Consider the following 23,345-nt stretch of genomic DNA (forward strand, 5'->3'; position numbering starts at 1 on the left):
TAAACTAGGATGGTTACATAAGGAGGTTAAGAACAGCCCAAAGATGACTTTGTTGAAGCTGAAGAAGCGGTGGTTTGTCCTGACACACAACTCATTGGATTATTACAAAAGCTCCGAGAAGAATGCCCTCAAACTGGGCACCCTCGTCTTGAACAGCCTCTGCTCTGTGGTACCACCGGATGAGAAAATCTTTAAAGAAACAGGTAACTAATTTCAGCAGGAGCTCTTCCCCTAGATTCAAGTGATGTGGCCATTGAGAATCATATTAAAAATCGGCTAAAATGCTTTGGGGTTTGAAAAAGATTTCAATTTAAAGTGTTAGGCAAAATAACAAAAAGTGTATTCTTCAGCCTCCCAGATACACTAGTATATATAATTTTATGGTATTACTCAAAAAAAAAAGTCGTGATATGAGCCATCAAACCTCAGAAATACACTTTTCCCAAAAGGTTTCCACAATTATGGCCACTAGCGTACTGTTTTGGAGCTAGTGTGGCGCTGTGAGTTAAACCACAGTGCCTAGCGCTTGCCGATCAGAAGGTCGGCAGTTCGAAACCCCTCGACGGGGTGAGCTCCCGTTGCTCGGTCCCTGCTCCTGCCAACCTAGCAGTTCGAAAGCACATCAAAGTGCAAGTAGATAAATAGGTACCACTCCGGCGGGAAGGTATACGGCGTTTCCGTGCACTGCTCTGGTTCGCCAGAAGCGGCTTAGTCATGCTGGCCACATGACCCGGATGCTGTACGCCGGCTCCTTCGGCCAATAAAGCGAGATGAGTGCCGCAACCCCAGAGTCGTCCTCGACTGGACCTAACGTTCAGGGTACCTTTCTACCTATTCTTCCTAAATTGGCCTCTAAAGTGGTTTTAATTTGCACACACTTCAGAGATGTAGAGAACCGGCCTTTGCACCGTTTTGATCTGTATGATGTTAAGTAAGACAGGATACAGTATATCAGGTTACTTCAAGAAAGCAGTATACTATAAACATTAATAAGCCTGCAGATCAGACTTATGAACTGCACTCCTTTGAGTCACCCACCGTCACTGTTATGATTTTTGACAGCTCACCTTCACCACTTGTCTATTAATAGTTGGAGTAAATCAGATTAACAAGGTGTTTTCTTATTTACTCTTGCCTCAGGTTACTGGAATGTGACCGTGTACGGACGCAAGCACTGCTACCGCCTCTATACCAAGCTTTTAAACGAAGCCACTCGCTGGTCAAGTTCTATCCAGAATGTGATAGACACGAAAGCACCCATAGACACCCCCACCCAGCAGCTTATTCAAGACATTAAGGTAGGCTCATGGTCTTGGAAAAATACGCTTCGAGAAGACAAACAACCACATTATTTTCCACTCATAAAGAAAGAGAATTGTTAAATGTTCCAAAACTGAGGCAGTTGTTTGAAGAAGAAACTCGTTAAGTGTTGTGGGGAAAACTCCAATGAGGATTGTAATTGCTCAGTGGCATATCAGTGTTGGGGCAGGGGGAGGCAGAACAAGAACTGGGAGGGTGGTATATCCTGAAAGAGCTATAGCTGACTGGCTAGAACCTTGAACAAGAGCATTCCACGCTGCAACATTTTGTTGCAGTCCCCACTTGCAATAGGAGGTGGAGGAATACGACAACGGTAGTGACATTTGTACTACCACAAAGAGGTGCTCATGCTGCTCTGCATATTTAGGACTTGGAAATAAAACAAAAATCGAGAGAGTGCCGGATCTTTGTTTCATTCTGTTCTGTTTGTGAATTGGGCCCATGATACCAGGCAGCAGCCATAACAAACACAGTAGACTTTATCTCAGCCTCTAGGCAACTAACTGGTCAACGTGTTCCTATTTTGTCACGATATTGGATTCTTTTAGCTTTGCACTGTGCTGCTACAAATGGTTTAATGTTACTCTGGTTTGGGTTTTTTTAGCTCTCCGTTCTTATGTATTTTATTGTGATTTTTAGGGTGCACAGTGTTTATTTTAGTGGGTTATAACTCTTCTAAATTGGTGGTGATGGCTGTTACTTTTTCCAATTTTCATCCTCCGTTTCATCCCAGAGGAGCTCAGGGCAATACAAATAAAATAAAATTAAAATGTAACACGTTTAAAAGCATTATTAATGTCTAAAAATACTTAAATGGTCCTGGGTGGGTGGGTGGTGTGCTTTTTCCGGAAGTTTATATTCCGCTCCAAAAGAAGTCAGCTCTTTCTGGTAGAACCATTTCCCTTTTGAGATGTTGACCTTTCACAAGCATTCAGTGGAGGCTTGTTTTTCATCCTCGGCCTGTGAATAATCTTGCTATTTACACAGGAGAACTGCCTGAACCCCGAAGTTGTTGAGCAGATCTATAAGAGGAACCCGATTCTTCGCTATACACAGCACCCACTGCATTCTCCGCTATTGCCACTTCCATATGGGGACATCAACCTAAACGGTAAGTCCTGTGGACACTCAAGCCCATTCCCTTCCCTTTGCAAAACCACCTTTGCCTTGGGACAGTTTCATGAAGATGAGATGCCTTGGCTCCTTCGCTCATCACCTTAATGGTAATCTTCTCATCAGTTTGCTGCTATATTTAACCAATAGAGGTTGCCAGGGACTGCCAAGTGCTGTTCCCAACTCATCACTCCAAATCATACTCCTGGTTTCTGTTGTTGTTGTTTAGTCATGTCCGACTCTTCGTGACCCCCTGGACCAGAGCACGCCAGGCACTCCAGTCTTCCACTGCCTCCCGCAGTTTGGTCAAACTCATGCTGGTAGCACCTCCTCTGCCATTACATATATGCAAAGAATTCATTTGCACATATTTCCAGAGGCAAAATACAAGAGTCAAACTCCTAGGAGTAAAGGAGCTTCAGAGGAAGCATACAACATGAAACAGGTGAACAACATGAAACAATTCATCAGGAAGTCCAATGCCAACACCCATGGGCTAAATCAAGGCAAAGGTGTTTGGTTTTTTTAAAAAAAAATCACTGTTGTTGTTGTTGTTGTTGAGTCGTTTAGTCGTGTCCAACTCTTCATGACCCCATGGACCAGAGCACGCCAGGCCCTCCTTGTTTTTCACTGCCTCCCGCAGTTCCGTCTAATTCATGTTGGTAGCTTCGAGAACACTGTCCAACCATCTTGTCCTCTGTTGTCCCCTTCTCCTTGTGCCCTCCATCTTTCCCAACATCAGAGGCTTTTCCAGGGAGTCTTCTCTTCTCATGAGGTGGCCAAAGTATTGGAGCCTCAGCTTCAGGATCTGTCCTTCCAGTGAGCACTCAGGGCTGATTTCCTTCAGAATGGATAGGTTTGATCTTCTTGCAGTCCATGGGACTCTCAAGAGTCTCCTCCAGCACCAGAATTCAAAAGCATCAATTCTTCGGTGATCAGCCTTCTTTATGGTTTCTGTACCTCTCACCAATTCTCCTTCGCCATCAGTATTCTAAGCAGGAAAGAGCAATGTGAAACCAAGAGGGAAATAAACATTTGAACCCAACTGCATGGGGCTGGTTCATTCATACACTTCACGGGGGAAAGTTTTGTCAATGCCCAGGGAGCCTGGCTGAGGTTATGAGGAAGCTAGCGCTCCCCTAGCTTAGCTGCAGAGGGAGGCAGTGGCTTCCCCAGTGTGGAATAATACAGTGTTGGCCAGAATTTGCAGGAGCCAGACACAATCACTTTGCAGCCCACTGCTCCCCGCTCCAAATTAATTTATTTATATGATTTTTATACCTCCCTCCCCATCTCTGGACAGATCACACAAAAAAATTAAACCTTAGAAGTATACAAATAAAACAGAATAAAAAGCCAAGTAACAGTAAATGATACTGCAGATAACTTTTTAAAATAAATCATTTGATGCAAAACCGTTGGTATCCAAAAATTTGACAAAATAACCCAATTCCAAGAAAGGAGGAAAAACGGAATACAGTGGTACCTCTGGATGCCAACGGGATCTGTTCCGGAGCCCCAGCCGCATCCTGAAGTGAATGCAACCCGGGTCTGCAGGTCATGATTCGCCGCTTCTGCACATGCGCATGACATCATTCTGAGCATCTGCGCATGCGTGAGCAGTGAAACCCGGAAGTAATGCGTTCCGTTAGTTCCGGGTCGCCATGGAGCACAACCCGAAAACGCTCAACCTGAAGCAACTTCAACCCAAGGTATGACTTTAAGGGTAGACATTCGGACATCTATGCAAACTATGTATCTTAATTGTTCCAGTATAAGAAGAAAATGGGAGCTTTGTAAACACACCTGTTGAGACTTACTGTTTCAGATGCTTGCCCCATGTGAATTACAATAGTTTGATTGTCTGAGCAGCGAGATGTACTTCCATGTTCTGTTTTCTAGTGCTAAAAGACAAAGGCTACACCACCCTCCAGGATGAAGCTATCAAGATCTTTAATTCTCTGCAGCAACTTGAGTCCGTGTCAGACCCCATTCCTATTATTCAGGGTATTCTGCAGACGGGGCATGATTTACGGCCTTTGCGCGATGAGCTCTACTGCCAGCTGATCAAGCAGACCAGCAAAATGCCTAATCCGGGGAGCGTTGGCAATCTGTACAGCTGGCAGATCCTCACTTGTATGAGCTGCATGTTTCTGCCAAGCCGCGGGATTCTCAGATACCTGAAGTTCCACCTAAAAAGGTAAGCAGAGCTATAGATGCTTGCACACAATGGTGGGCCATGCAATAGTTTGAATAGTTTCGTATCTTGGAGATAGGCACGTTGTGGACAGGGACAGATCCCCAAACACCCTTAGAGTTGGGAGTAAGAGCAGGGCTCAGCAGGTTCCGCAGATGTCAGGAATTTCTGCCATTGGCCCATCAAGCAAATACTGGAAACTAACGCATCTTGGAGATGATGGGAGACACCTGTAGGACTGGCTGGACCTCAGGGAGCCACACCACATAAGGGAATGGCCAGGATACAAAGTGAGGGCAGGTAGGGCAGAGAGAGGGAGAATGAAACTGCCAAGCAGGAAAGAGACTCAAAGGAATCAGAGATGGAAGCAGAGAGGAGAGGCTATAATCTCCCAAGATTGGAACGCTGGGCCAAATCTGAGGCCAGCTGAGCCAGAACTCAGTGCAGAGAAGAGCTGGACTGAAAAGACTCCAGATGAGAGAAATGTAACCAAGCTGAGAGTCATATTCTGCCCAGAGCTTGAGGGAAAGAAGAACTGTGACTCCGGGAGGATGGAACAGCACAAGGCAGAGATAGGGGGCAGTTATCCACCATCAACATGCCTGCAAATATAAGATGTCAATACAAAGGAGCTTTCTATGCAACCACCTTGCTTGTGAGAATGAAATATTCATGGGGTGGTGGAGGAGTCTTTTGATATACAGTGGTACCTCGGTTTTCAAACAATCCGTTCCGTAAGTCCGTTCGAGGTCCGAAATGTCCAGAAGCAGAAGCCTCAAAATGGAAAACTTAAAATGGAAGTTGCAATTTCTATTCGACTTCTGAGGCGCGTTCGAAAACTGAGGCACTTACTTCTGGGTTTTCGGCATTCCGAAACATTCGACTACAGAGGTGTTTGAAAAATGAGGTACCAATGTAGAGGGTTGGTGAAAATGGTCTCACAACCACAACAGTAGTTGCTTGGGCTGAATGCTCTCACCATTGCCTCTTAAATGCTTTTCAAACCACCACATTCAAGAAAACAAAATATGGAGCAATTAAAACTCAGGGTTTCCCCCCACAGGGTGCGTGACCAGTTTCCAGGCACAGAAATGGAGAAGTATGCCCTCTTCATTTATGAATCGCTGAAAAAAACCAAAGGCAGAGAGTTTGTGCCATCCCGGGATGAAATTGAAGCCTTGATCAACAGACAAGAGATGACATCCACGGTCTACTGTCATGGTGGGGGATCCTGTAAGATCACCATAAACTCCCACACCACTGCTGGTGAGGTAAGATGAGGCTTGGACTGGATTGCCTGGGTTGAGCTTCAGGGTCTGGAGGTCCGCCATTTTGTGCAGTGCGATTGTGGCCTATTGAACTTTAATTTAAAGTTTTGTGTGACTTACTAATAACCATATAATTTTAGTTAGTGATCTGTCTTCTGAGATGCAGAAGCATATAGGGTGGTAGGCAATGACGTTTTACTCAGAGAAGATCTTTTGAAATTAATGGGTCCAACTGAGTAATGCTTATTAATTTCAGTGGATCTACTCTGGGTAAAACGCAGTGTTTATGAATGTTGCCTATTTTTCATTGTGTAGAAACATATTAGGAGACCCTAATAGTTTTGATTTGTACAGACATGCAAATCACAGTGCAGGCCCAACTATTCCAAATATGAGGAACAGTATGAGAGAGAAATGTGGTATAGCAGATGTAACAGTAATTTGCTTAATAATAATAATAATAATAATAATAATAATAATAATAATTTATTATTTATACCCCAGCCACTCTGGGTGGCTTCCAAAAAATATTAAAATACTATAATACATCAAACATTAAAAGCTTCCCTAAACAGGGCTGTCTTCAGATGTCTTCTAAAAGTCTGGTAGTTGTTGTTCTCTTTGACATCTGGTGGATGGGTTGGGTTGGATGTAGTTCTGTCTGTGCTTTTACTGATATTATGTTTTGTTTTGTTTTTTGAATAATATTTATTAAGGTTTCAAGGAAATTACAAAAATTGAAAAAAGAAAAGAAAAGATAAAAAATACAAAAAATACAAAATACAGAAAAATAAAAAACAATTGAAAACAAATCAGTCTTTCCATGTCTTATCTTTCATTTGCTTGTTTCCCTGACCTCCTCACACCTCCCTTTTTTGTATTCTAGTTCAGTAGTTGTTTCAGCAAGTCCTTACCCTTTTTGCTTTTATCTTAATATTTTATCTTAATATATTGTAACTTTACATTTTCACCTGTTAACAATCCATTTTTACATACCCCTTTATAACATTATTGCTAAAACCACATAACTTCATTCCAGCATCCCTCTAACATTCCTTGATTTTACAGTATTTCTGTAAATAGTCTTTAAATTTCTTCCAATCTTCTTCTACCGACTCTTCTCCCTGGTCTCGGATTCTGCCAGTCATTTCCGCCAGTTCCATGTAGTCCATCAACTTCATCTGCCATTCTTCCCGGGTGGGTAGATCTTGTGTCTTCCAATACTTTGCGATGAGTATTCTTGCTGCTGTTGTTGCATACATAAAGAAAGTTCTATCCTTCTTTGGCACCAATTGGCCGACCATGCCCAGAAGAAAGGCCTCTGGTTTCTTCAGGAAGGTATATTTAAATACCTTTTTCATTTCATTATAGATCATCTCCCAGAAAGCCTTAATCCTTGGGCACGTCCACCAAAGGTGAAAGAATGTACCTTCATTTTCTTTACATTTCCAACACTTATTATCGGGCAAATGGTATATTTTTGCAAGCTTGACTGGTGTCATGTACCACCTGTATATCATTTTCATAATATTCTCTCTTAAGGCATTACATGCCGTAAATTTCATACCTGTGGTCCATAACTGTTCCCAGTCAGCGAACATAATGTTATGTCCAACATCTTGTGCCCATTTTATCATAACAGATTTCACTATTTCATCCTGAGTATTCCGTTTCAACAGCAAGTTATACATTCTTGATAATATCTTAGTTTTGGGATCTAACAGTTCTGTTTCCAATTTTGATTTTTCCACCTGGAAGCCAGCTTTCTTGTCCAGATTGTAAGCCTCCCTTATTTGAAGCCAATCTTGCACTTTATCTTTTAGTTTCTCAAAGCTCTGCAATTTCAATTTATCTCCTTCTTGTTCCAAAATCTCCCAATATTTCGGCCATTTGGCCTCCATATTGAGCTTTTTCTGAGCCTTCGCTTCCATCGGTGACAACCACCTTAGGGTTTTACTTTCAAGTAGATCTTTATATCTTATCCAGACATTAAACTGTGCTTTCCTGACAATATGGTTTTTAAATGCTTTATGTGCTTTGACCTTATCGTACCACAAATATGCATGCCACCCAAATACATTATTAAAACCTTCTAGATCCAAAATGTCTGTGTTCTCAAGAAGCAGCCATTCTTTCAGCCAGCAAAATGCAGCTGATTCATAGTAAAGTTTAAGGTCTGGCAGGGCAAATCCACCTCTTTCCTTTGCATCAGTTAGTATTTTAAATTTTATTCTTGGCTTCTTGCCCTGCCAGACAAATCTAGAAATGTCTCTCTGCCACTTCTTGAAACAGTCCATTTTATCCAAAATTTGCAATGATTGAAACAGAAACAACATTCTTGGCAATACATTCATTTTTATAACGGCAATACGGCCTAGCAAGGAAAGCTTCAAGTTTGACCATATTTCTAAATCCTTTTTCACTTCTGACCAACATTTTTCATAGTTATCTTTAAATAAATTCACATTCTTAGCAGTCATATTAACCCCCAGGTATTTTACTTTCTTAACCAGCGTTAAACCTGTCTCCTTCTGAAACCTCTCTTTCTCAATCGCAGTTAGATTTTTCTCTAAAACCTTGGTTTTAAATTTGTTCAACTTAAATCCTGCAACCTGACCAAATTCTTGAATCAGTTCAAGTACTCTTTTGGTACTAGATTCTGGTTCCTGTAATGTCAATACTAGATAGTCTGCAAATGCTTTCAATTTGTACTGTTTGGCTCCGACTTGTATACCTTTGACCAGTTGGTCCCTTCTGATCATATTTAGGAGAACCTCCAGGACCGAAATAAAGAGCAGTGATATTATGTATCTGGTTTTATGATTATGCTTGGCTACTTTTAGTTGAAGAGCAGAAACTTTGCAGTATGCCAGTTGTTGGACATTCTTAAGGAGAATAGTCAATCTGTTCTATATGTGTATCTTCCAATAGTTATTGATGTTTCTAGCCAACTTAAAAACGTGAAGTCTATAATCTGGAAATGCTTTATCAAGAAAGAGCCTGGAGGAAAACTGATGTGAAATGTTGACTATTGAAAGTTAAAAACAAAAGCAAGCGCAATGAAAAAAATAGATGTTTGTATGCTTTTGAACATAATTTGTACCTTAGCCTTCAGTGTGGCTAATTGATGCTTTTACCTTTTACGGTCTAACATTCTTTGTTTTGTCTCGTTTTTGTTTTTTGTCTACTAGGTTGTTGAAAAGTTAATTCGGGGTCTGGCCATGGAAGACAGCAGAAATATGTTTGCCTTGTTTGAATACAATGGAACTACAGATAAAGCCATTGAAAGCAGGACCGTTGTGGCTGATGTCTTGGCAAAGTTTGAAAAGTGAGTGTGCCTCTGCTAATAAGTAAGCAATTAAAAGCCCTAACCGCAGCCTTTTAAATTTCCCTTTCGTGAATCAATGGCATCTCCCCATCCACTACCCTCCTGTAAAGAGGGATTAATGAAGCTCTTGTAAGCCTGGGAATGATTTCATCACTATTCATTGTGGTACTTGTGTTGTGCTGTCCTAAAATTTCCTCTCTCGTGCCTTACCACCTGCAACCCTCCCCCCCCCTTGGACTTTGTCTTCAGTCCAAGCCTTTTCTTCTTTATAATTTTCCACAATTGGTACGTCTCTAACAAAGGAACTAGTCACAACACATTTGCACAGGTAGTTTTCCCAGAATCTCAGTGGCAGCTTAAAGTTCATCTGTGCACCGGTCTCCTAACACTGCTGCTGAAACTGATATTGGTGCAAAGCTGGTTACTGCAATTGTGGCAAATAGTAGAAAGAGCTTCCCCAATACTTTCTCCTTCCCATTTCTCTAGCGGCCCTGTTTTATATTTTGTTAACGGACTGGTGGACCGGGTTTTAAACCTGCTTCAAATTTGCATCCAGTACCTTATGTATTAAGGGACGCGGGTGGCGCTGTGCGTTAAACCACAGAGCCTAGGACTTGCCAATCAGAAGGTCAGTGGTTCAAATCCCCGCGACGGGGTGAGCTCCCGTTGCTCGGTCCCTGCTCCTGCCCACCTAGCAGTTCAAAAGCACTTCAAAGTGCAAGTAGATAAATAGGTACCGCTCCGGCGGGAAGGTAAACGGCGTTTCCGTGCGCTGCTCTGGTTCGCCAGAAGCGGCTTAGTCATGCTGGCCACATGATCCGGAAGCTGTACGCCGGCTCCCTCGGCCAGTAAAGCGAGATGAGTGCCACAACCCCAGAGTCTGCCATGACTGGACCAAATGGTCAGGGGGCCCTTTACCTTTGCCTTATGTATTTGCTTCTGCTAAAGGTTTTACCCATGAATCAAATTTCTTCTGTGGGATTTGATTCCTTATATTATCCTGGTTAGGACCTCAACTGTGAGACAGCAATCCATGATCTTGCTCACTTGACTACCAGTTGCTCTGAGCCAGCTCCGTAATGCTAGATGCCATAGGCTTATTAAAGAAACAAAAACCTGCCTATAGATGGGAAAATAGCATTAGAGTTGGCATCCCCAACATTGATGCCCATGGGCAGCACAGTGGCCTCATATATATCCTTTGGCCCCAGCAGAGGCTCCTTGATCCTCCCAATTCTCTGTTTCATTTTTTGCAAAATGCAGTTCTTTGGCTGGTATATATGTGCTTGAGTGGGAGGTTGCCATTGGGGGGTGTTTGTTGCTTGTCTAAGGATCCTCTCCAGAGCTTTTTTAAAATAAAAAATAATAATAATAATAATGCAATATTTTAAACATTAGACTCCTGTGTCAAATAATCTGTTCTCATTATTTTGTAGTCTCTCCCCCCTCCCCATATTTGGAAATTACCATTCTTGCTGCAGCTAATGTATTTGCCATCATTATTTTGTCTTTTTTTTGGGGCGGGGGAACTTCTCCTTAATTTTCCTAATAGAATAACCAAAGGATCTGTCTGTAGTTTGCAATTTGTAATGACATCAGTTTTCCTAATCCTTTTAATCTAAAAGATCCCTGCAGTTTTCCAATTCCACTCAATATGCCTGAATCCCGCTTGACCTTGAGCACCTCCATCATAAAGTGGGACAGAGTTTGTACATTTTTTGTAATCTGATAGGCCAGTGCACACAAATGGGGTTACATTCAAACATGCAACTCCAACTCTACAGCCTGAACCCTATTAGTAACATTTGACTATTTGATTTTGCTGAATATATAAAGTGGTGTTCATGGAAGTTGATATTTGAGCCATAGATTAAGATCCTGATTACCAATTCCACATGTTCCACATAGCAAAAGTTTCAACTCACATCTTAAATACAGCTTTTAAATTTTATTGTCAGTTTATATTTGATTATTTGTACTCAAACTGCCGAGTATTTGTGTTTTCCCAGGCTTGGTGCTGCTGCAGAAGGTGAGAATACAGCCTGGAAATTTTACTTCAAGCTCTACTGCTTCCTGGACACGGAGCATGTGCCAAAAGATAGTGTGGAATTTGCATTCATGTTTGAGCAGGTACGGAGAGGAAATAAGGTTGTTATACTTTGGGGAAGAGTAAGTGATGTGAGATACACACACATACACACACACACAGAGGGAGAGGGAGAGAGACTCCATTCAAATCAAAGAGGCAAGCTGCTTTGATTGACACCTACCTGACGTAACAAGGATCTCCTAGTTTAAATGGACCTGGATTGAGGCAAATCAGCAAGGAGAGAGGTGAGCCCGGTGGTGCTCATTCCTGACTTTCTCAGCCATGTTTCGCAAGCCGTGATTGTTACATCACTAGAAATCAAGAGCCCTGCTGCATCTGATCTTGTTCAGTGTCCATTTTCCCACAGCAGCCAATCAGATGATGCCCATAAGCAGGACAGAGGAGCAGAGGCCCTGTTCTCCTGCCATTGTTGCTGTGCAACTGATATTTGGAGACATGGTGCCTCTGATACTGGAGGCAGCATATAGCCATCTTGACTAGTAGCTATGTATAGCCTCTATCCTCATAGATTTGTCTAATATCCTTTCAAGGCTATCACTGCATCTTCCATAGTTAATGTACTGTATTGTCCCCTATATTCCACGTCATTTGCCCATCAGTAAAATGGGTATAGGGATGCGGGTGGCGCTGTGGGTTAAACCACAGAGCCTAGGACTTGCCGATCAGAAGGTCGGTGGTTTGAATCCCTGAGACGGGGTGAGCTCCCGTTGCTCGGTCCCTGCTCCTGCCAACCTAGCAGTTCAAAAGCATGTCAAAGTGCAAGTAGATAAATAGGAACCGCTCCGGCGGGAAGCTAAACGGCGTTTTCGTGTGCTGCTCTGGTTCGCCAGAAGCGGCTTAGTCATGCTGGCCACATGACCCGGAAGCTGTATGCCAGCTCCCTTGGCCAATAAAGCCAGATGGGCGCCGCAACCCCAGAGTCGGTCACGACTGGACCTAATGGTCAGGGGTCCCTTTACCTTTTTAAAATGGGTATATATGTTCCATGCGTTTTGTAACTGTTCATGAAAATTACTTGTAGCAAGTAGCTATATCACTTTCCTGTCACTGTATCTTCTGGAGTTATAGCCAAACAACCTCACAGGATTCCTGCCATATAAAGTCGAGAACAGCCAAGCACCATCAGAACCTAAAGTAAAAATGTTTTTATTTCATGAAACATTCATGGATTAGAAACAATTTCCCCCAGAAGCTTTGCATGACCTATCATAAAACTTGGCAGGCTGATCTTTTGCAATTATGAGCTTTTTGTCATTTGAATTTTATTCATTTTCCTTTGTCACATCTGTATCAAACAACTGCACATGTACTTATGGTCAATTAAACGATACTTAACCCTTTATAATGCAACAATACCAAAGCCAACTTGAGGCTTGCAAGTATTTATAAGTTCATTCATTCCCTGGAGAAGATGCTGCCTGGGGTGCCCTCTGGTGGTTCTCTTCATTTAAGCACTCTTTATGCTTTGCCAGAGGTACCCCAGTGGAAGAAGCTTGTTCATATATATTTCCTGCTTTTTCAAGGAGCAAAAACGTATAAATAATGTACATAAATAATACTTGTATACAGTGGAATCTCAGTTTTCGACCTTAATCCATTCCGGAAGACTGTTCCATCTTCCGAAAAGTTCGAAAACCGAGGATCAATGGACTGGCCGCAAAGACAATGGAAAAAAATGAAAAACATGCCAAGGAAGCTGTTCTTCTTCTGAAAATCCTTCGAAAACGGAAGCATTCGCTTCCGGGTTGTTGGCGTTTGGGTTCCGAATTGTTCAGCTTCCAAAGCATTCAGCAACTGAGGTTTCACTGTACTACTTAAAAGCCTGCAAAGCATCTCACATATGTTACTTTGTTTTAATCTTTACAAAAGCTCTGTAAGGCAAATATTACCTTTCTTGTTCTGGGGTGTGTTTTTTGTGGAGGGAGCACTGAGGCTGAGAAGTAGTGGCTTGACCAAGACCACCCAGCGAGATTATGGATGAAACAAGATTGAACCTAGAGCCTTCTTGGTGCACAGTTCAGTTTTATTACCACTATGCTACAGCTGCAAATTTTGGATTCAGAATGTTCTGCTGCATACCTGTAAACGTCTTGTTTTCCTTTTTTCCATTAGGCACACGAAGCAGTGATTAGAGGACATTATCCAGCTCCTGAAGAAGCCCTCCAGGTCCTTGCTGCCTTGCGGCTCCAATACCTGCAAGGCGACTACACTTCATCCAATATCACTATGCCAGAAATGGAAGAAGTCTACCCACTGCAGAGGCTCACGTCCCGTATTATCCAGTCCACTAAAACATTTACCGCTGCGGAGAGGATAGAGAGGAAGCGGGCCAATTTTCTGGAAGGAACCCTGAGGAGGAGTTTCCGCAGCAGTTCCATCAGCAGGCAGAAGATGGAAGAGGATCAGATGCTTGATATGTGGGTCAAAGAGGAAATCTTCGCAGCCAGGACTAACGTGATTGATAAATGGAAAAAACTGCAAGGAATGAGCCAAGAGCAAGCAATGATCAAGTACATGAGTTTGATTAAGGAGTGGCCTGGCTATGGGTCCACACTCTTTGACGTAGAGGTGAGTATACCAAAATTCCATGGGCACTGCTGACAGCAAAATCATAAGACTAAATAAAAAAATAAACTACAGCTAAACAGTTTGTAGTATAGCACATAGTAACACATCTTGTATGGTAACGTTCAATGGGTTTGCAAATTTGTCTGCCTTCTCCTGCTGAATGTTTTAGAGGTGAGGGTATGTAGGTTTTGATTTGTTGTTGTTTAGTCGTGTCCGACTCTTCGTGACCCCATGGACCAGAGCACGCCAGGCACTCCTGTCTTCTACTGCCTCCCGCAGTTTGGTCAAACTCATGCTGGTAGCTTCGAGAACACTATCCAACCATCTCGTCCTCTGTCGTCCCCTTCTCCTTGTGCCCTCCATCTTTCCCAACATCAGGGTCTTTTCCAGGGAGTCTTCTCTTCTCATGAGGTGGCCAGAGTATTGGAGCCTCAGCTTCAGGATCTGTCCTTCCAGTGAGCACTCAGGGCTGATTTCCTTCAGAATGGATAGGTTTGATCTTCTTGCAGTCCATGGGACTCTCAAGAGTTTCCTCCAGCACCATAATTCAAAGCATCAATTCTTTATGGTCCAGCTCTCACTTGCATACATCACTACTGGGAAAACCATAGCTTTAACTATACAGATTTTTGTTGGCAAGGTGATATCTCTGCTTTTTAAGATGCTGTCTAGGTTTTGATTAGAACCTGAGAAAAGGGTTAAGGCTGTGGAATTCCACCTGCACACACCCAAATCCCCCTTCTGCCTCAGAACTGCATAAGAGAATGTCAGCTCCTCCCCTGCTTTAAGGAACTGAACATTTGTGACATTATGAGACCCTACTTTAATCTGCATCCATATCCCAGATTATCCATTTTACACTGAGGAATTGGCAACGGCTGCTGTGCTTAAGAGGCCAGGAAACTGAACAGTAAAACATTAGTGTATGTATATAAATCTGAGGACCGTGTAACCCATCCACTCAGCTACTACCCATCTTAAGGGCCGCATTTCCCCACACAGTTCAAGCATTTGATGTGTCTTTTGTGGATTAAGATTAGTAGCTAAATGTCCGGAGTGATTTAGGCTTAGATTTGTCTGTGCAAGGAATCAGACTTCATATGTACAGGTGTAGGAAATCATAAGAGGAGCATAGTCTGCAATAGTTAATTGCACATCCTTTCTAAACCAGTTGTGACCCAAAGGTGAGAGTGTTTAATTTAGTCCTTTGAAACAAGTACAGATCTCTCCTCTGACAATGGAAAAAATTGCGTAGGCTCAGGCAGATCACTCCCAGAATAATCTACCTCACTAAACATGTTCTATGAGAAAAGAGCATTGTATGCTAAAAGAAATACTATAAAAATGTATAATTTTAAATTGCATTTTTGGAATCATCATTTCTGTTTTCTACCATTCACCTTGACATTATTTTTCGCCAGTGTAAAGAAGGGGGCTTCCCTCAAGAACTTTGGTTGGGTGTCAGTGCTGATGCAGTTTCTGTCTACAAACGCGGAGAGGGAAGACCTTTAGAAATATTTCAGTATGAGCACATCCTCTCCTTTGGTGCTCCCCTTGCTAATGTCTACAAGATTGTTGTGGATGAGAGAGAGCTGCTTTTTGGAACACTTGAGGTAAGAAAGGAACTAGTCATTCAGTTCTGCTTTCCTTGTTTTTAAAATAAGCTGGATGAATAAAATGAATCCACTGTGCCAGTATTCAGAAATAGAAAGCCTTCCATGATTCTTTCGCCTGCACAATTTCACATCAGGATTAAAATCTTCAATGGCAATCCTACACATGCTTATTTGGGATTAAGCTCCATTGAACTCAGTGGGACTTGCTTCCCAGTAAGCATGCATTAGACTGAGACAACAGGAAACTTGTGTTAGGCTTGTGTGCACTTTTGCTCATCTTCAAAAGTGAAGTTCTGTAGGATTTTCAAATTGGCAATCTTGAGCTCTATGGGTTACAGTTCCATACAGAGTTATGTTGCTGAAGTCCCACTGAATCTACCCAGGTCTACTCTGAAGTAAGTCCTATTAAAATCAGTGGGGTTTACTCCCAGGTAAATGGGATTAGAATTGTATTCTAGAATTGTATTCTTATTTGGGAGCAAATCTCACGTGAGACTTACCTCCAAGTAATCTTATATAGGTCCAGGCTGGAAGTGTACAGTTTTTCTTCAAAATAAAAGATAAACATTTGCAAATTGTATTTAGTTTAGCTATTTAAAGACAGCTGAATGATCTTCAGAAATTTCACCGAATAGTATAGGTTTTCACACAAAAATTGCTAGCCTAATTTTCTTAGTAGACTACCAGCCCTGCCAACGTTTGGTTATAATTTTTTTAAGGTGTACATAGTTTTGTAAATTCTAGTCATGTGACTATTGGCCATTCAATTCTATAGCTTGCTGGGTAGAGTTACCTTTGCCACACTGTTTTCATTGACTACCAAAAGGCTTGCTGATTTCAACAAAATGTACAGTGGTACCTCGGGTTACATACGCTTCAGGTTACATACGCTTCAGGTTACAGACTCCGCTAACCCAGAAATATTACCTCAAGTTAAGAACTTCGCTACAGGATAAGAACAGAAATCTTGCTTCGGCGGCGCGGCAGCAGCAGGAGGCCCCATTAGCTAAAGTGGTGCTTCAGGTTAAGAACAGTTTCAGGTTAAGTACGGACCTCCGGAATGAATTAAGTACTTAACCCGAGGTACCACTGTATGTTTAACTATAGGCTGTGTTACAGCCAAGCTGATTTTTTCTGTGACAATTTATAAAATTAGCGCTAATCTAAAAGAAACCAACTTTTCCTAGAGTATACCACATCACACTGCCGGGAGGTAAAATCTCATAAATACACTCTTCACAACACCAAAGACCATTGCCTGAAGTGTGCATTAACTGGTTTTGTATTGTTATTGTCTTGGTAGGTTGTTGACATTGCCAAACTGATGAAAGCCTACATCAGCATGATTGTGAAAAAACGTTATAGCACCTCTCGATCAGTGAGTAGTCACGGAAGTCAAGGCAGCTCCAGGTGAAACGAGAGAGAGAAACTTGCTGTTCTGTCCTTTTGGAACATATCACCGCCAACCCGTTGAGTTTCTCAAAAAATGGTGATTGGAGGCACCTCTCAGGCTACAATCAAAACCGTGATTCTAGGAGAATCTTTATTCAACACGTGGTGTTCAACGAGCTTAGAAATAATAACAGCCACTTCCATAGTCCCATAAACTCGTTGGCTAGCATGCTTAAAGCCTTCTAAAGCTTTGTTACCTCTAGATAACATAATGTATGCCTTAACTTAATGCACTGCTTTCTGAGCAGTGAGAAGTGCCTTAAAATGTTTTAAAACCAACTTGCATTGATTTGTGATTATCAGAGGGGTTGTGTTTTGTAATAAACCACTTTGAATTAGCTTCTCCTTAATTTGCAGCCATCTTGCACTAACTAACTGGCTGGTTCTTACATGAGGAGGGAAAGAGAGCATCTTTGTTGGAATGCTGCAGGCGGCTTCCCGTAGGGACTTTAATAGCAATGCTGTATTCCCCCCCTTTTTTGTTTTTGTTTTTCATATGTGTGCATGCATATGACTCGGGTCAACTCTAATTTTATTCCACGTTTCACAATATTTTAAAAGTAAAAGGGAATAATAATGTGCAATGGTGTAAACAGTCTTTCTGTACATTTTAATAGTCCAGAGCTATAGTTGTCCCAAATGTTGAGTTTCTTTATAAGCCAGTTTTATTAACAAATATGGGGGTTTTCATAATTTTTGTATTTTCTTCTAGATAATTTTTCATTCTTTGTTACATCTGTATGTAACACACCTGCATTTCTGTACCTCCGCTGTATTATATATAACGTGTAGTTTGAAATACACTATATTTATAGACTGCCCTTAATACAGAATTGCCATTATCCGCGCAATATTCAATCATATGTCTTCAGTTTATACAGTTGGGTTTCTTAAGATATTAAACATTTCTTTTAAAATATTAATATTGTGGTCTTGTGGTATGCTACTTGGAACTTGCCAAATGCAGAACATACTATAAAAGAAATTAAACAGAAAAATTATGATATCTTACTTAATGTTGTGCATGCCCCTCTCAATTTTTTCTGTGTGCTAATTGAATGGCAGCACAAAACTGGAAAGTTCTAAAATAGGCTAAATTGCCAGATATGAGGAGGAGAGAAAACTATCCACAGCCAATAATAATAATAATAATATTTATTTATACCCCGCCCTCCCCAGCCAAGGCCGGGCTCAGAGCGGCTTACAAGCAATAATAAAACAAGATTAATGATTACAACTTAAAAACAAAAATAAAATACAACATTAAAATAATGGAACATTAAAATATTAAAATGTAGCCTCATCGCAGGAGGAGAAGGAAAAGAAAAAAGAAAGAGCTATATACTATAGGGTATTTCACACATATTCTTCATAGGCTCTATGTACTATGGAATAACAAGCTGTCATTGCCCTTACAAGTGCATTCTTCTAATTATGTTTGATTTGCAAAATATAGTTAATCTACAGGGCAACCATTATTTTAAAGACCGAATTCATAACTTAGACAGAGAAGGCAGACACTGAAGCTTCAAATCTCTGTGCATTGTATTTATATGCTGCTTTTTCAAGGTGCACCACAATGAGCATCAAAAACAGACTGTTTATTACAAAACCTAGTTGAACAGGACAAAGTCTACAACTCAAATGATACAATCACATGAAAGATCAAATTCAAAAAGCACTGTGAAGCACAGCCTGCACTCATTTTTCAGAAGGAACTATAGCTCTACCTTCACTGTCAGAACCACTAGCAAAACATCCAGGACAAAAAAACAGCTCCTTAAACCTGTCTGGAAAAGTGCAAAGCTTATTCACTAGGGAGCCCAAAGGCACTGCAATTCTTTAATCATTGGGGCTTTCAAGGACCTTGGGGAATGCACCTGCTTGCTTCAGAAATCTGGCAACGGTGGAGGGGGGGACGACCTCATGGTCCTAGGTTATTCATTCCTCCTTATCTTGTGATGGGTCTAATTTCAACTCACAAGTAGCTATGCTGTGTATCAGTCCAATTACTGTGAGTCCTTAGAACAGTGTCTGCATCTGTCACTGAAACAACTGGTGTCATTCCTATGCTGAAGCTACTGGGTTTAAGATTGATCCTTTTCTGCATGTGCAAACGGGGAGGGAATTGGATGCATGTAGTCTTGCTGTTGCCAGCTTTCATCAGTTTGATGTTTTGGGTGCTGCAGCTATGCTCTTAACTCCATTGGTCACAACCTCCAGAAGGCTGGACCAAATCACAGTCCTCCATCCTTACCTGTGAAGAGGCCCATTTATGTTGGTTCAGAAGGGGAGGGAAAGAAAGCGCTGTCCAAAGGGGGGAGGGAGCAAGATATGAGCTCCCATGAAGCTCAGCAAAGACACTATCTAATGTTTTGTTAGGGGGAAGAGTAGGACAATATATGCAGTACTGCTGGTTGTGCATTATCAGGATGTGGTACAAAGGAAGACCTGGAGATTTACTAGTCTATTTAAAACTTTTAGTCGTTAATTGGTTTGATATTTCAAACTACTTTTAAAAAGGAGCCTGAAAACTCTCCCCACTTTCAGCCAAGATTCCATTTTCCAACAGCACTTTATGTGCACAGAACACACCTCCTTAATAAAGGAGCTGTACCTTTTAAGGGATCCTGCCTCTTCTAATGTCACAATGTTAGGGTTCTGATCTCCTTAGAGACAGAGGAATCTTAAAGGATGCCGCACAGCCCACTAGGTCCACTTTGAAAGTAGGATATGCCAAGTTGTGACTGAATTTGTAGAGGTCTGTCCAGGTGACCTCCAGCATGTGACCAAAGACATAGAAGGAAGTTGTAAATAGTCCACCTTCAGGTACAAAGTGTTCAGAGCCTTGGGGATAGACAAATATCTAATACTATATAATACATACAATGGAGCTACAGAAGATGGGAAATGAGGTAAGCAAACAAGACAACAGGGAAAGTAATGTGTGGAGTGTGAGAAACTGCTTATGAGTGGGAATTAGTGTGATTTAGTTCATTCTGACTGCTAATTGAGGAGACTAGAAAAAGTATAGGAAACACCCCCCCCCCAAAGGAAGAACTGGAAATTGACTATTCTTATTTAAAACTTTATTGTACAGTACAGTACTTTATTGAATTGATATTTCAGACTACTTTAAAAAGGAGTCTTAAAGAGTCCAAAATGTCCTCATTTTTATCAGATAAAGATTCGGAGGAACTGTTCAAAGGAAACATTCAGAATTTGTCCCACAGCTTTAGTACAACCCAATCTATCTTGCTAAAGCTAAGGGGGTCTGCATCAATCAGCACATGAATAGGAGACTGCCTGGTGAACCCATACATGTTGTCTTGAATTCTGCGATGGAAGAAAGATGGGATATAAATGGACTAAGTAAGTAATCCACAGAGGAAGTTTGAGTAACTGCCAGTAACTGTTGGTTCTGAATATTCTACTGCTTCTCTAATCCTGGGCTCAGCATTCCAGAACGTCCGTGTGGCTGAAAGAGAACCCATCAAAATGATGGTGAGCTTGGAAATTCAAACTGCCCTAGCCCTCACTACTGGATGAAGAACTCTTAGCTCCCAGCTGTAGTTCTGCCAAAGGCTTTAACGCTCAAATCAGATTGGTTCATAAGGCAAACAACAGATTATATGGTTCAGCAGGTACAGAAGAGGTTCAGTGCATGCTAAGACATTGATACAACGATCAACATGCCCCCGCACCTTCCTTTTGAAGACTGAGGTGGACACAACTGTATTTGCACAGTAAGTGGCCAGAGTCACAAGACCAGGCAAGTAAACAGGCACTCCTTTGAGTGGGTTAACTCCACAAGGTTTGTTTTCAACGGTGTTGTCGTCTCCATAGAGACAGAGGTGGACTCGGCGCTGGAGCAACTCCATGGCAACAGGTATTAAGGTAGGGGTGTCTAATGTTGGAGGGACCACACTCCTTGGATCCTGATCTCCATCCTCCAGGCCACAGGACCCGTCCCCAGAATCAGGCACTTATCAGGGTCCTGATTCTACCTTTCCCATCCTGGGGTAGGGTCCTCCTCAGGGTCCTCCAGCTCCCAACTCTTCGAGCTTCTTCCATTCCTCGGGTCTGACCATTTTTTAAAAAAAACAAAAAAACCACCACTATTTATTTTGCTTAGTTTGGAACACTGTTGTTTAAAATAACTGACCTTGTAAGCAGAGTTAGATTAACAGAGGCAAAACAAGATCACTCATCTGAGACAGTTTCAAGGACAAAAGCGGCACCACCAGGTTTAAGAGGGCCTGGGCAAAATGCCTTCTGCTGCCCCTTCACCTTATTATTCCCTTCAATAGTAATAAGAAGTGGGGTGGAAGAGAATGAGCCCGTTTTTCTTCACTGATCAGACGGAAAAGGGAATTTATCCATACCTGCTTCTTAACAAGCAGTGGAGAAGGGACCTTTCTCTTTTACTAACCTTTTGTTGAAAAACTCTTATATGGTACATGCCTCCAGCATGCCTGACGGTCTCTATGAGTAGTTTTTAAGGAGGTTTAAAAAACTGATCTGAAATTAAACACTTAGCTGCAGACCCAGGGACAGTCCTGGATTTACAGAAGCCGCCCCAGTTTCTGATTTGATCCCGGAATGTCCCACTTCTCCTTAGGACTTACCTATTTTCACTGGAAAAATGTTGGTGGGTATGGAGTTATGTGACCACCAAGCCAAGGAGGTAAATAACTATGCAACCTTTAGAAGTTATCTGAAGGCAGCCCTGTATTATGTTTTTTATATACAGTGGTACCTTGGTACTCAAACGTCTCAGTTCCTAAACGCCAAAAACTCAGAAGTGTTCCTGTTTTCGAACGTTTTTCAGAAGCCAAACATTCAATGTGGTTGTCGGCTATTGTTTCCAGGGCATCTGCACCAATCAGAAGCTGTGCCTTGGTTTTCGAACATTTGGAAGTCAAATGGACTTCCAGAACGGATTAAGTTTGGTGCTTTTGTTTTTGCTATTTATTTTGCGTTTTTGTGGCTTTTTTTGGTTAATTTGTTTTTGTGACTGTGTGGAACCCAGTTCAGCTACTGATTTGATTGATTGATTGATTGATTGTGTTACATGCCTCTTGAGAAATGGAGAAAAGACCCGTCCAAACAGTGACTATCATCAGTGCAGATAAGATTTTTAAAAAAATTTTTTTTATCATCTACAGTACAATACTTATTTATATCATAGTGCAGTACATTGGTTATTGCTTTCATTTTATGGATCAATGGTCTCGTTAGATAGTAAAATCCATGTTAGTAAAATCCATGTTAAATTGCTGTTTCAGGAATTGTTTTTAAAAGTCTGGAACGGATTAATCCGTTTTGCATTCCTTTCTATGGGAAAGCGTGCCTCAGTTTTGGAACGCTTTGGTTTTGGAACAGACTTCTGGAACGGATTAAGTTTGAAAACCAAGGTACCACTGTACAGTCAAATCTCAGTTCTCGAACCGCTCCACTGCCGAATGTTTCAATTCCCAAACGTCAAAAACCCGGAAGTAAATGCTTCGGTTTTTAAACGTTCCTCGGAAAACGAACATCCAACGCGACTTCCAATGAGTTCAAGAACCGATTGGAAGCCGCGCCTCAGAACTCGGAACATTTCGGAAGTCAAATGTCCTTCCAGAACGGATTGCGTTCCAGTTCCGAGGTTTGACTGTACAGTGGTACCTTGACTGAAGCTGCCCAGAGTGGCTGGGGCAGCCCTGTCAGATGGGTGGGGTATAAATAATAAAATTAGAATTATGGAAAAGCAGTTTTTTTAAAAATTGGTAATATATATATATATATATATATATAAAAGCACATCCCTATTTTCATCAGAGAAATGTTGGAGGGTACGTAGCTGTTCATATTTTTATCTGTAAGCCATTCTGAGTCCTTGTCAGGGAAAAAAGCAAGGTATGTATGAATAAATAAATAAATACATACATAAAGCTTAATAGTAATAATAATGGAATCGTACATTTCCCTCAGCGACTCCTTTTCTCCCTCTCTAAAGGGGAACTTATAAAGCACCGAAAGCATTTTCCAGAAAGGTAGTGGTATAAATCATAAAACACGCCCCCCCCTTGCCCACCCTTACCGCCTTTCCAGCGCGTGAGGCGCAGCTTCGTCCCCGGCTTTTATTCTGTTTTTCCAAACGCCCAACGGCACCTCCCAACATTCTAAACCGCCACTCACCCACTGCGCTCGCGCCACGCCTCTTGAGATTTATACTCCGCTCGCGCCGCCTCGCCACGCCCAGCTTCTCCTCCTTTCACCTCCCCCGCCCCACTCCCGCCACCGCGCGCGCGCTCGCCCGCCGGCTTCTGCGCGCTCGCCGCTCTCTCTCTCTCCAAGCTAACCAATCGCCGGCGCCGCCCAGCCGCGT

The 23,345-nt window shown here is 41.9% G+C and overlaps 2 protein-coding genes and 1 long non-coding RNA gene across 3 annotated transcripts in view; 2 read left to right on the top strand and 1 right to left on the bottom strand.

Moving 5' to 3' along the window:
- The window catches only part of MYO10 (myosin X), a 193,148-nt gene extending 175,253 nt beyond the window's left edge, over nt 1-17,895 (top strand). The window contains exons 32-41 of the mRNA XM_083624569.1: nt 9-203; nt 1,141-1,298; nt 2,308-2,431; nt 4,336-4,633; nt 5,694-5,901; nt 9,090-9,226; nt 11,236-11,356; nt 13,449-13,904; nt 15,326-15,517; nt 16,824-17,895. Of these exons, the coding sequence (XP_083480695.1) occupies nt 9-203; nt 1,141-1,298; nt 2,308-2,431; nt 4,336-4,633; nt 5,694-5,901; nt 9,090-9,226; nt 11,236-11,356; nt 13,449-13,904; nt 15,326-15,517; nt 16,824-16,934 (2,000 nt within the window). The 3' untranslated portion in view covers nt 16,935-17,895. The remainder of the gene's footprint in view (nt 1-8; nt 204-1,140; nt 1,299-2,307; nt 2,432-4,335; nt 4,634-5,693; nt 5,902-9,089; nt 9,227-11,235; nt 11,357-13,448; nt 13,905-15,325; nt 15,518-16,823) is intronic.
- Nucleotides 17,896-18,493: 598 nt separating this feature from the next.
- On the bottom strand, nt 18,494-23,304 carry LOC310767612. Its single transcript, XR_014550963.1, has 2 exons — nt 23,052-23,304; nt 18,494-21,055 (listed from the first exon to the last, which is right to left on the bottom strand). It is a non-coding gene; the product is annotated as an uncharacterized lncRNA (long non-coding RNA).
- The window catches only part of RETREG1 (reticulophagy regulator 1), a 42,993-nt gene continuing 39,515 nt past the window's right edge, over nt 19,868-23,345 (top strand). Inside the window, exon 1 of the mRNA XM_083624724.1 lies at nt 19,868-19,887. Within this exon, the coding sequence (XP_083480850.1) occupies nt 19,883-19,887 (5 nt within the window). The 5' untranslated portion in view covers nt 19,868-19,882. The remainder of the gene's footprint in view (nt 19,888-23,345) is intronic.

The sequence above is a fragment of the Podarcis filfolensis genome (assembly GCF_964270895.1).
Source record: "Podarcis filfolensis genome assembly, chromosome: 7".
Taxonomy (NCBI): Eukaryota; Metazoa; Chordata; class Lepidosauria; order Squamata; family Lacertidae; genus Podarcis; species Podarcis filfolensis.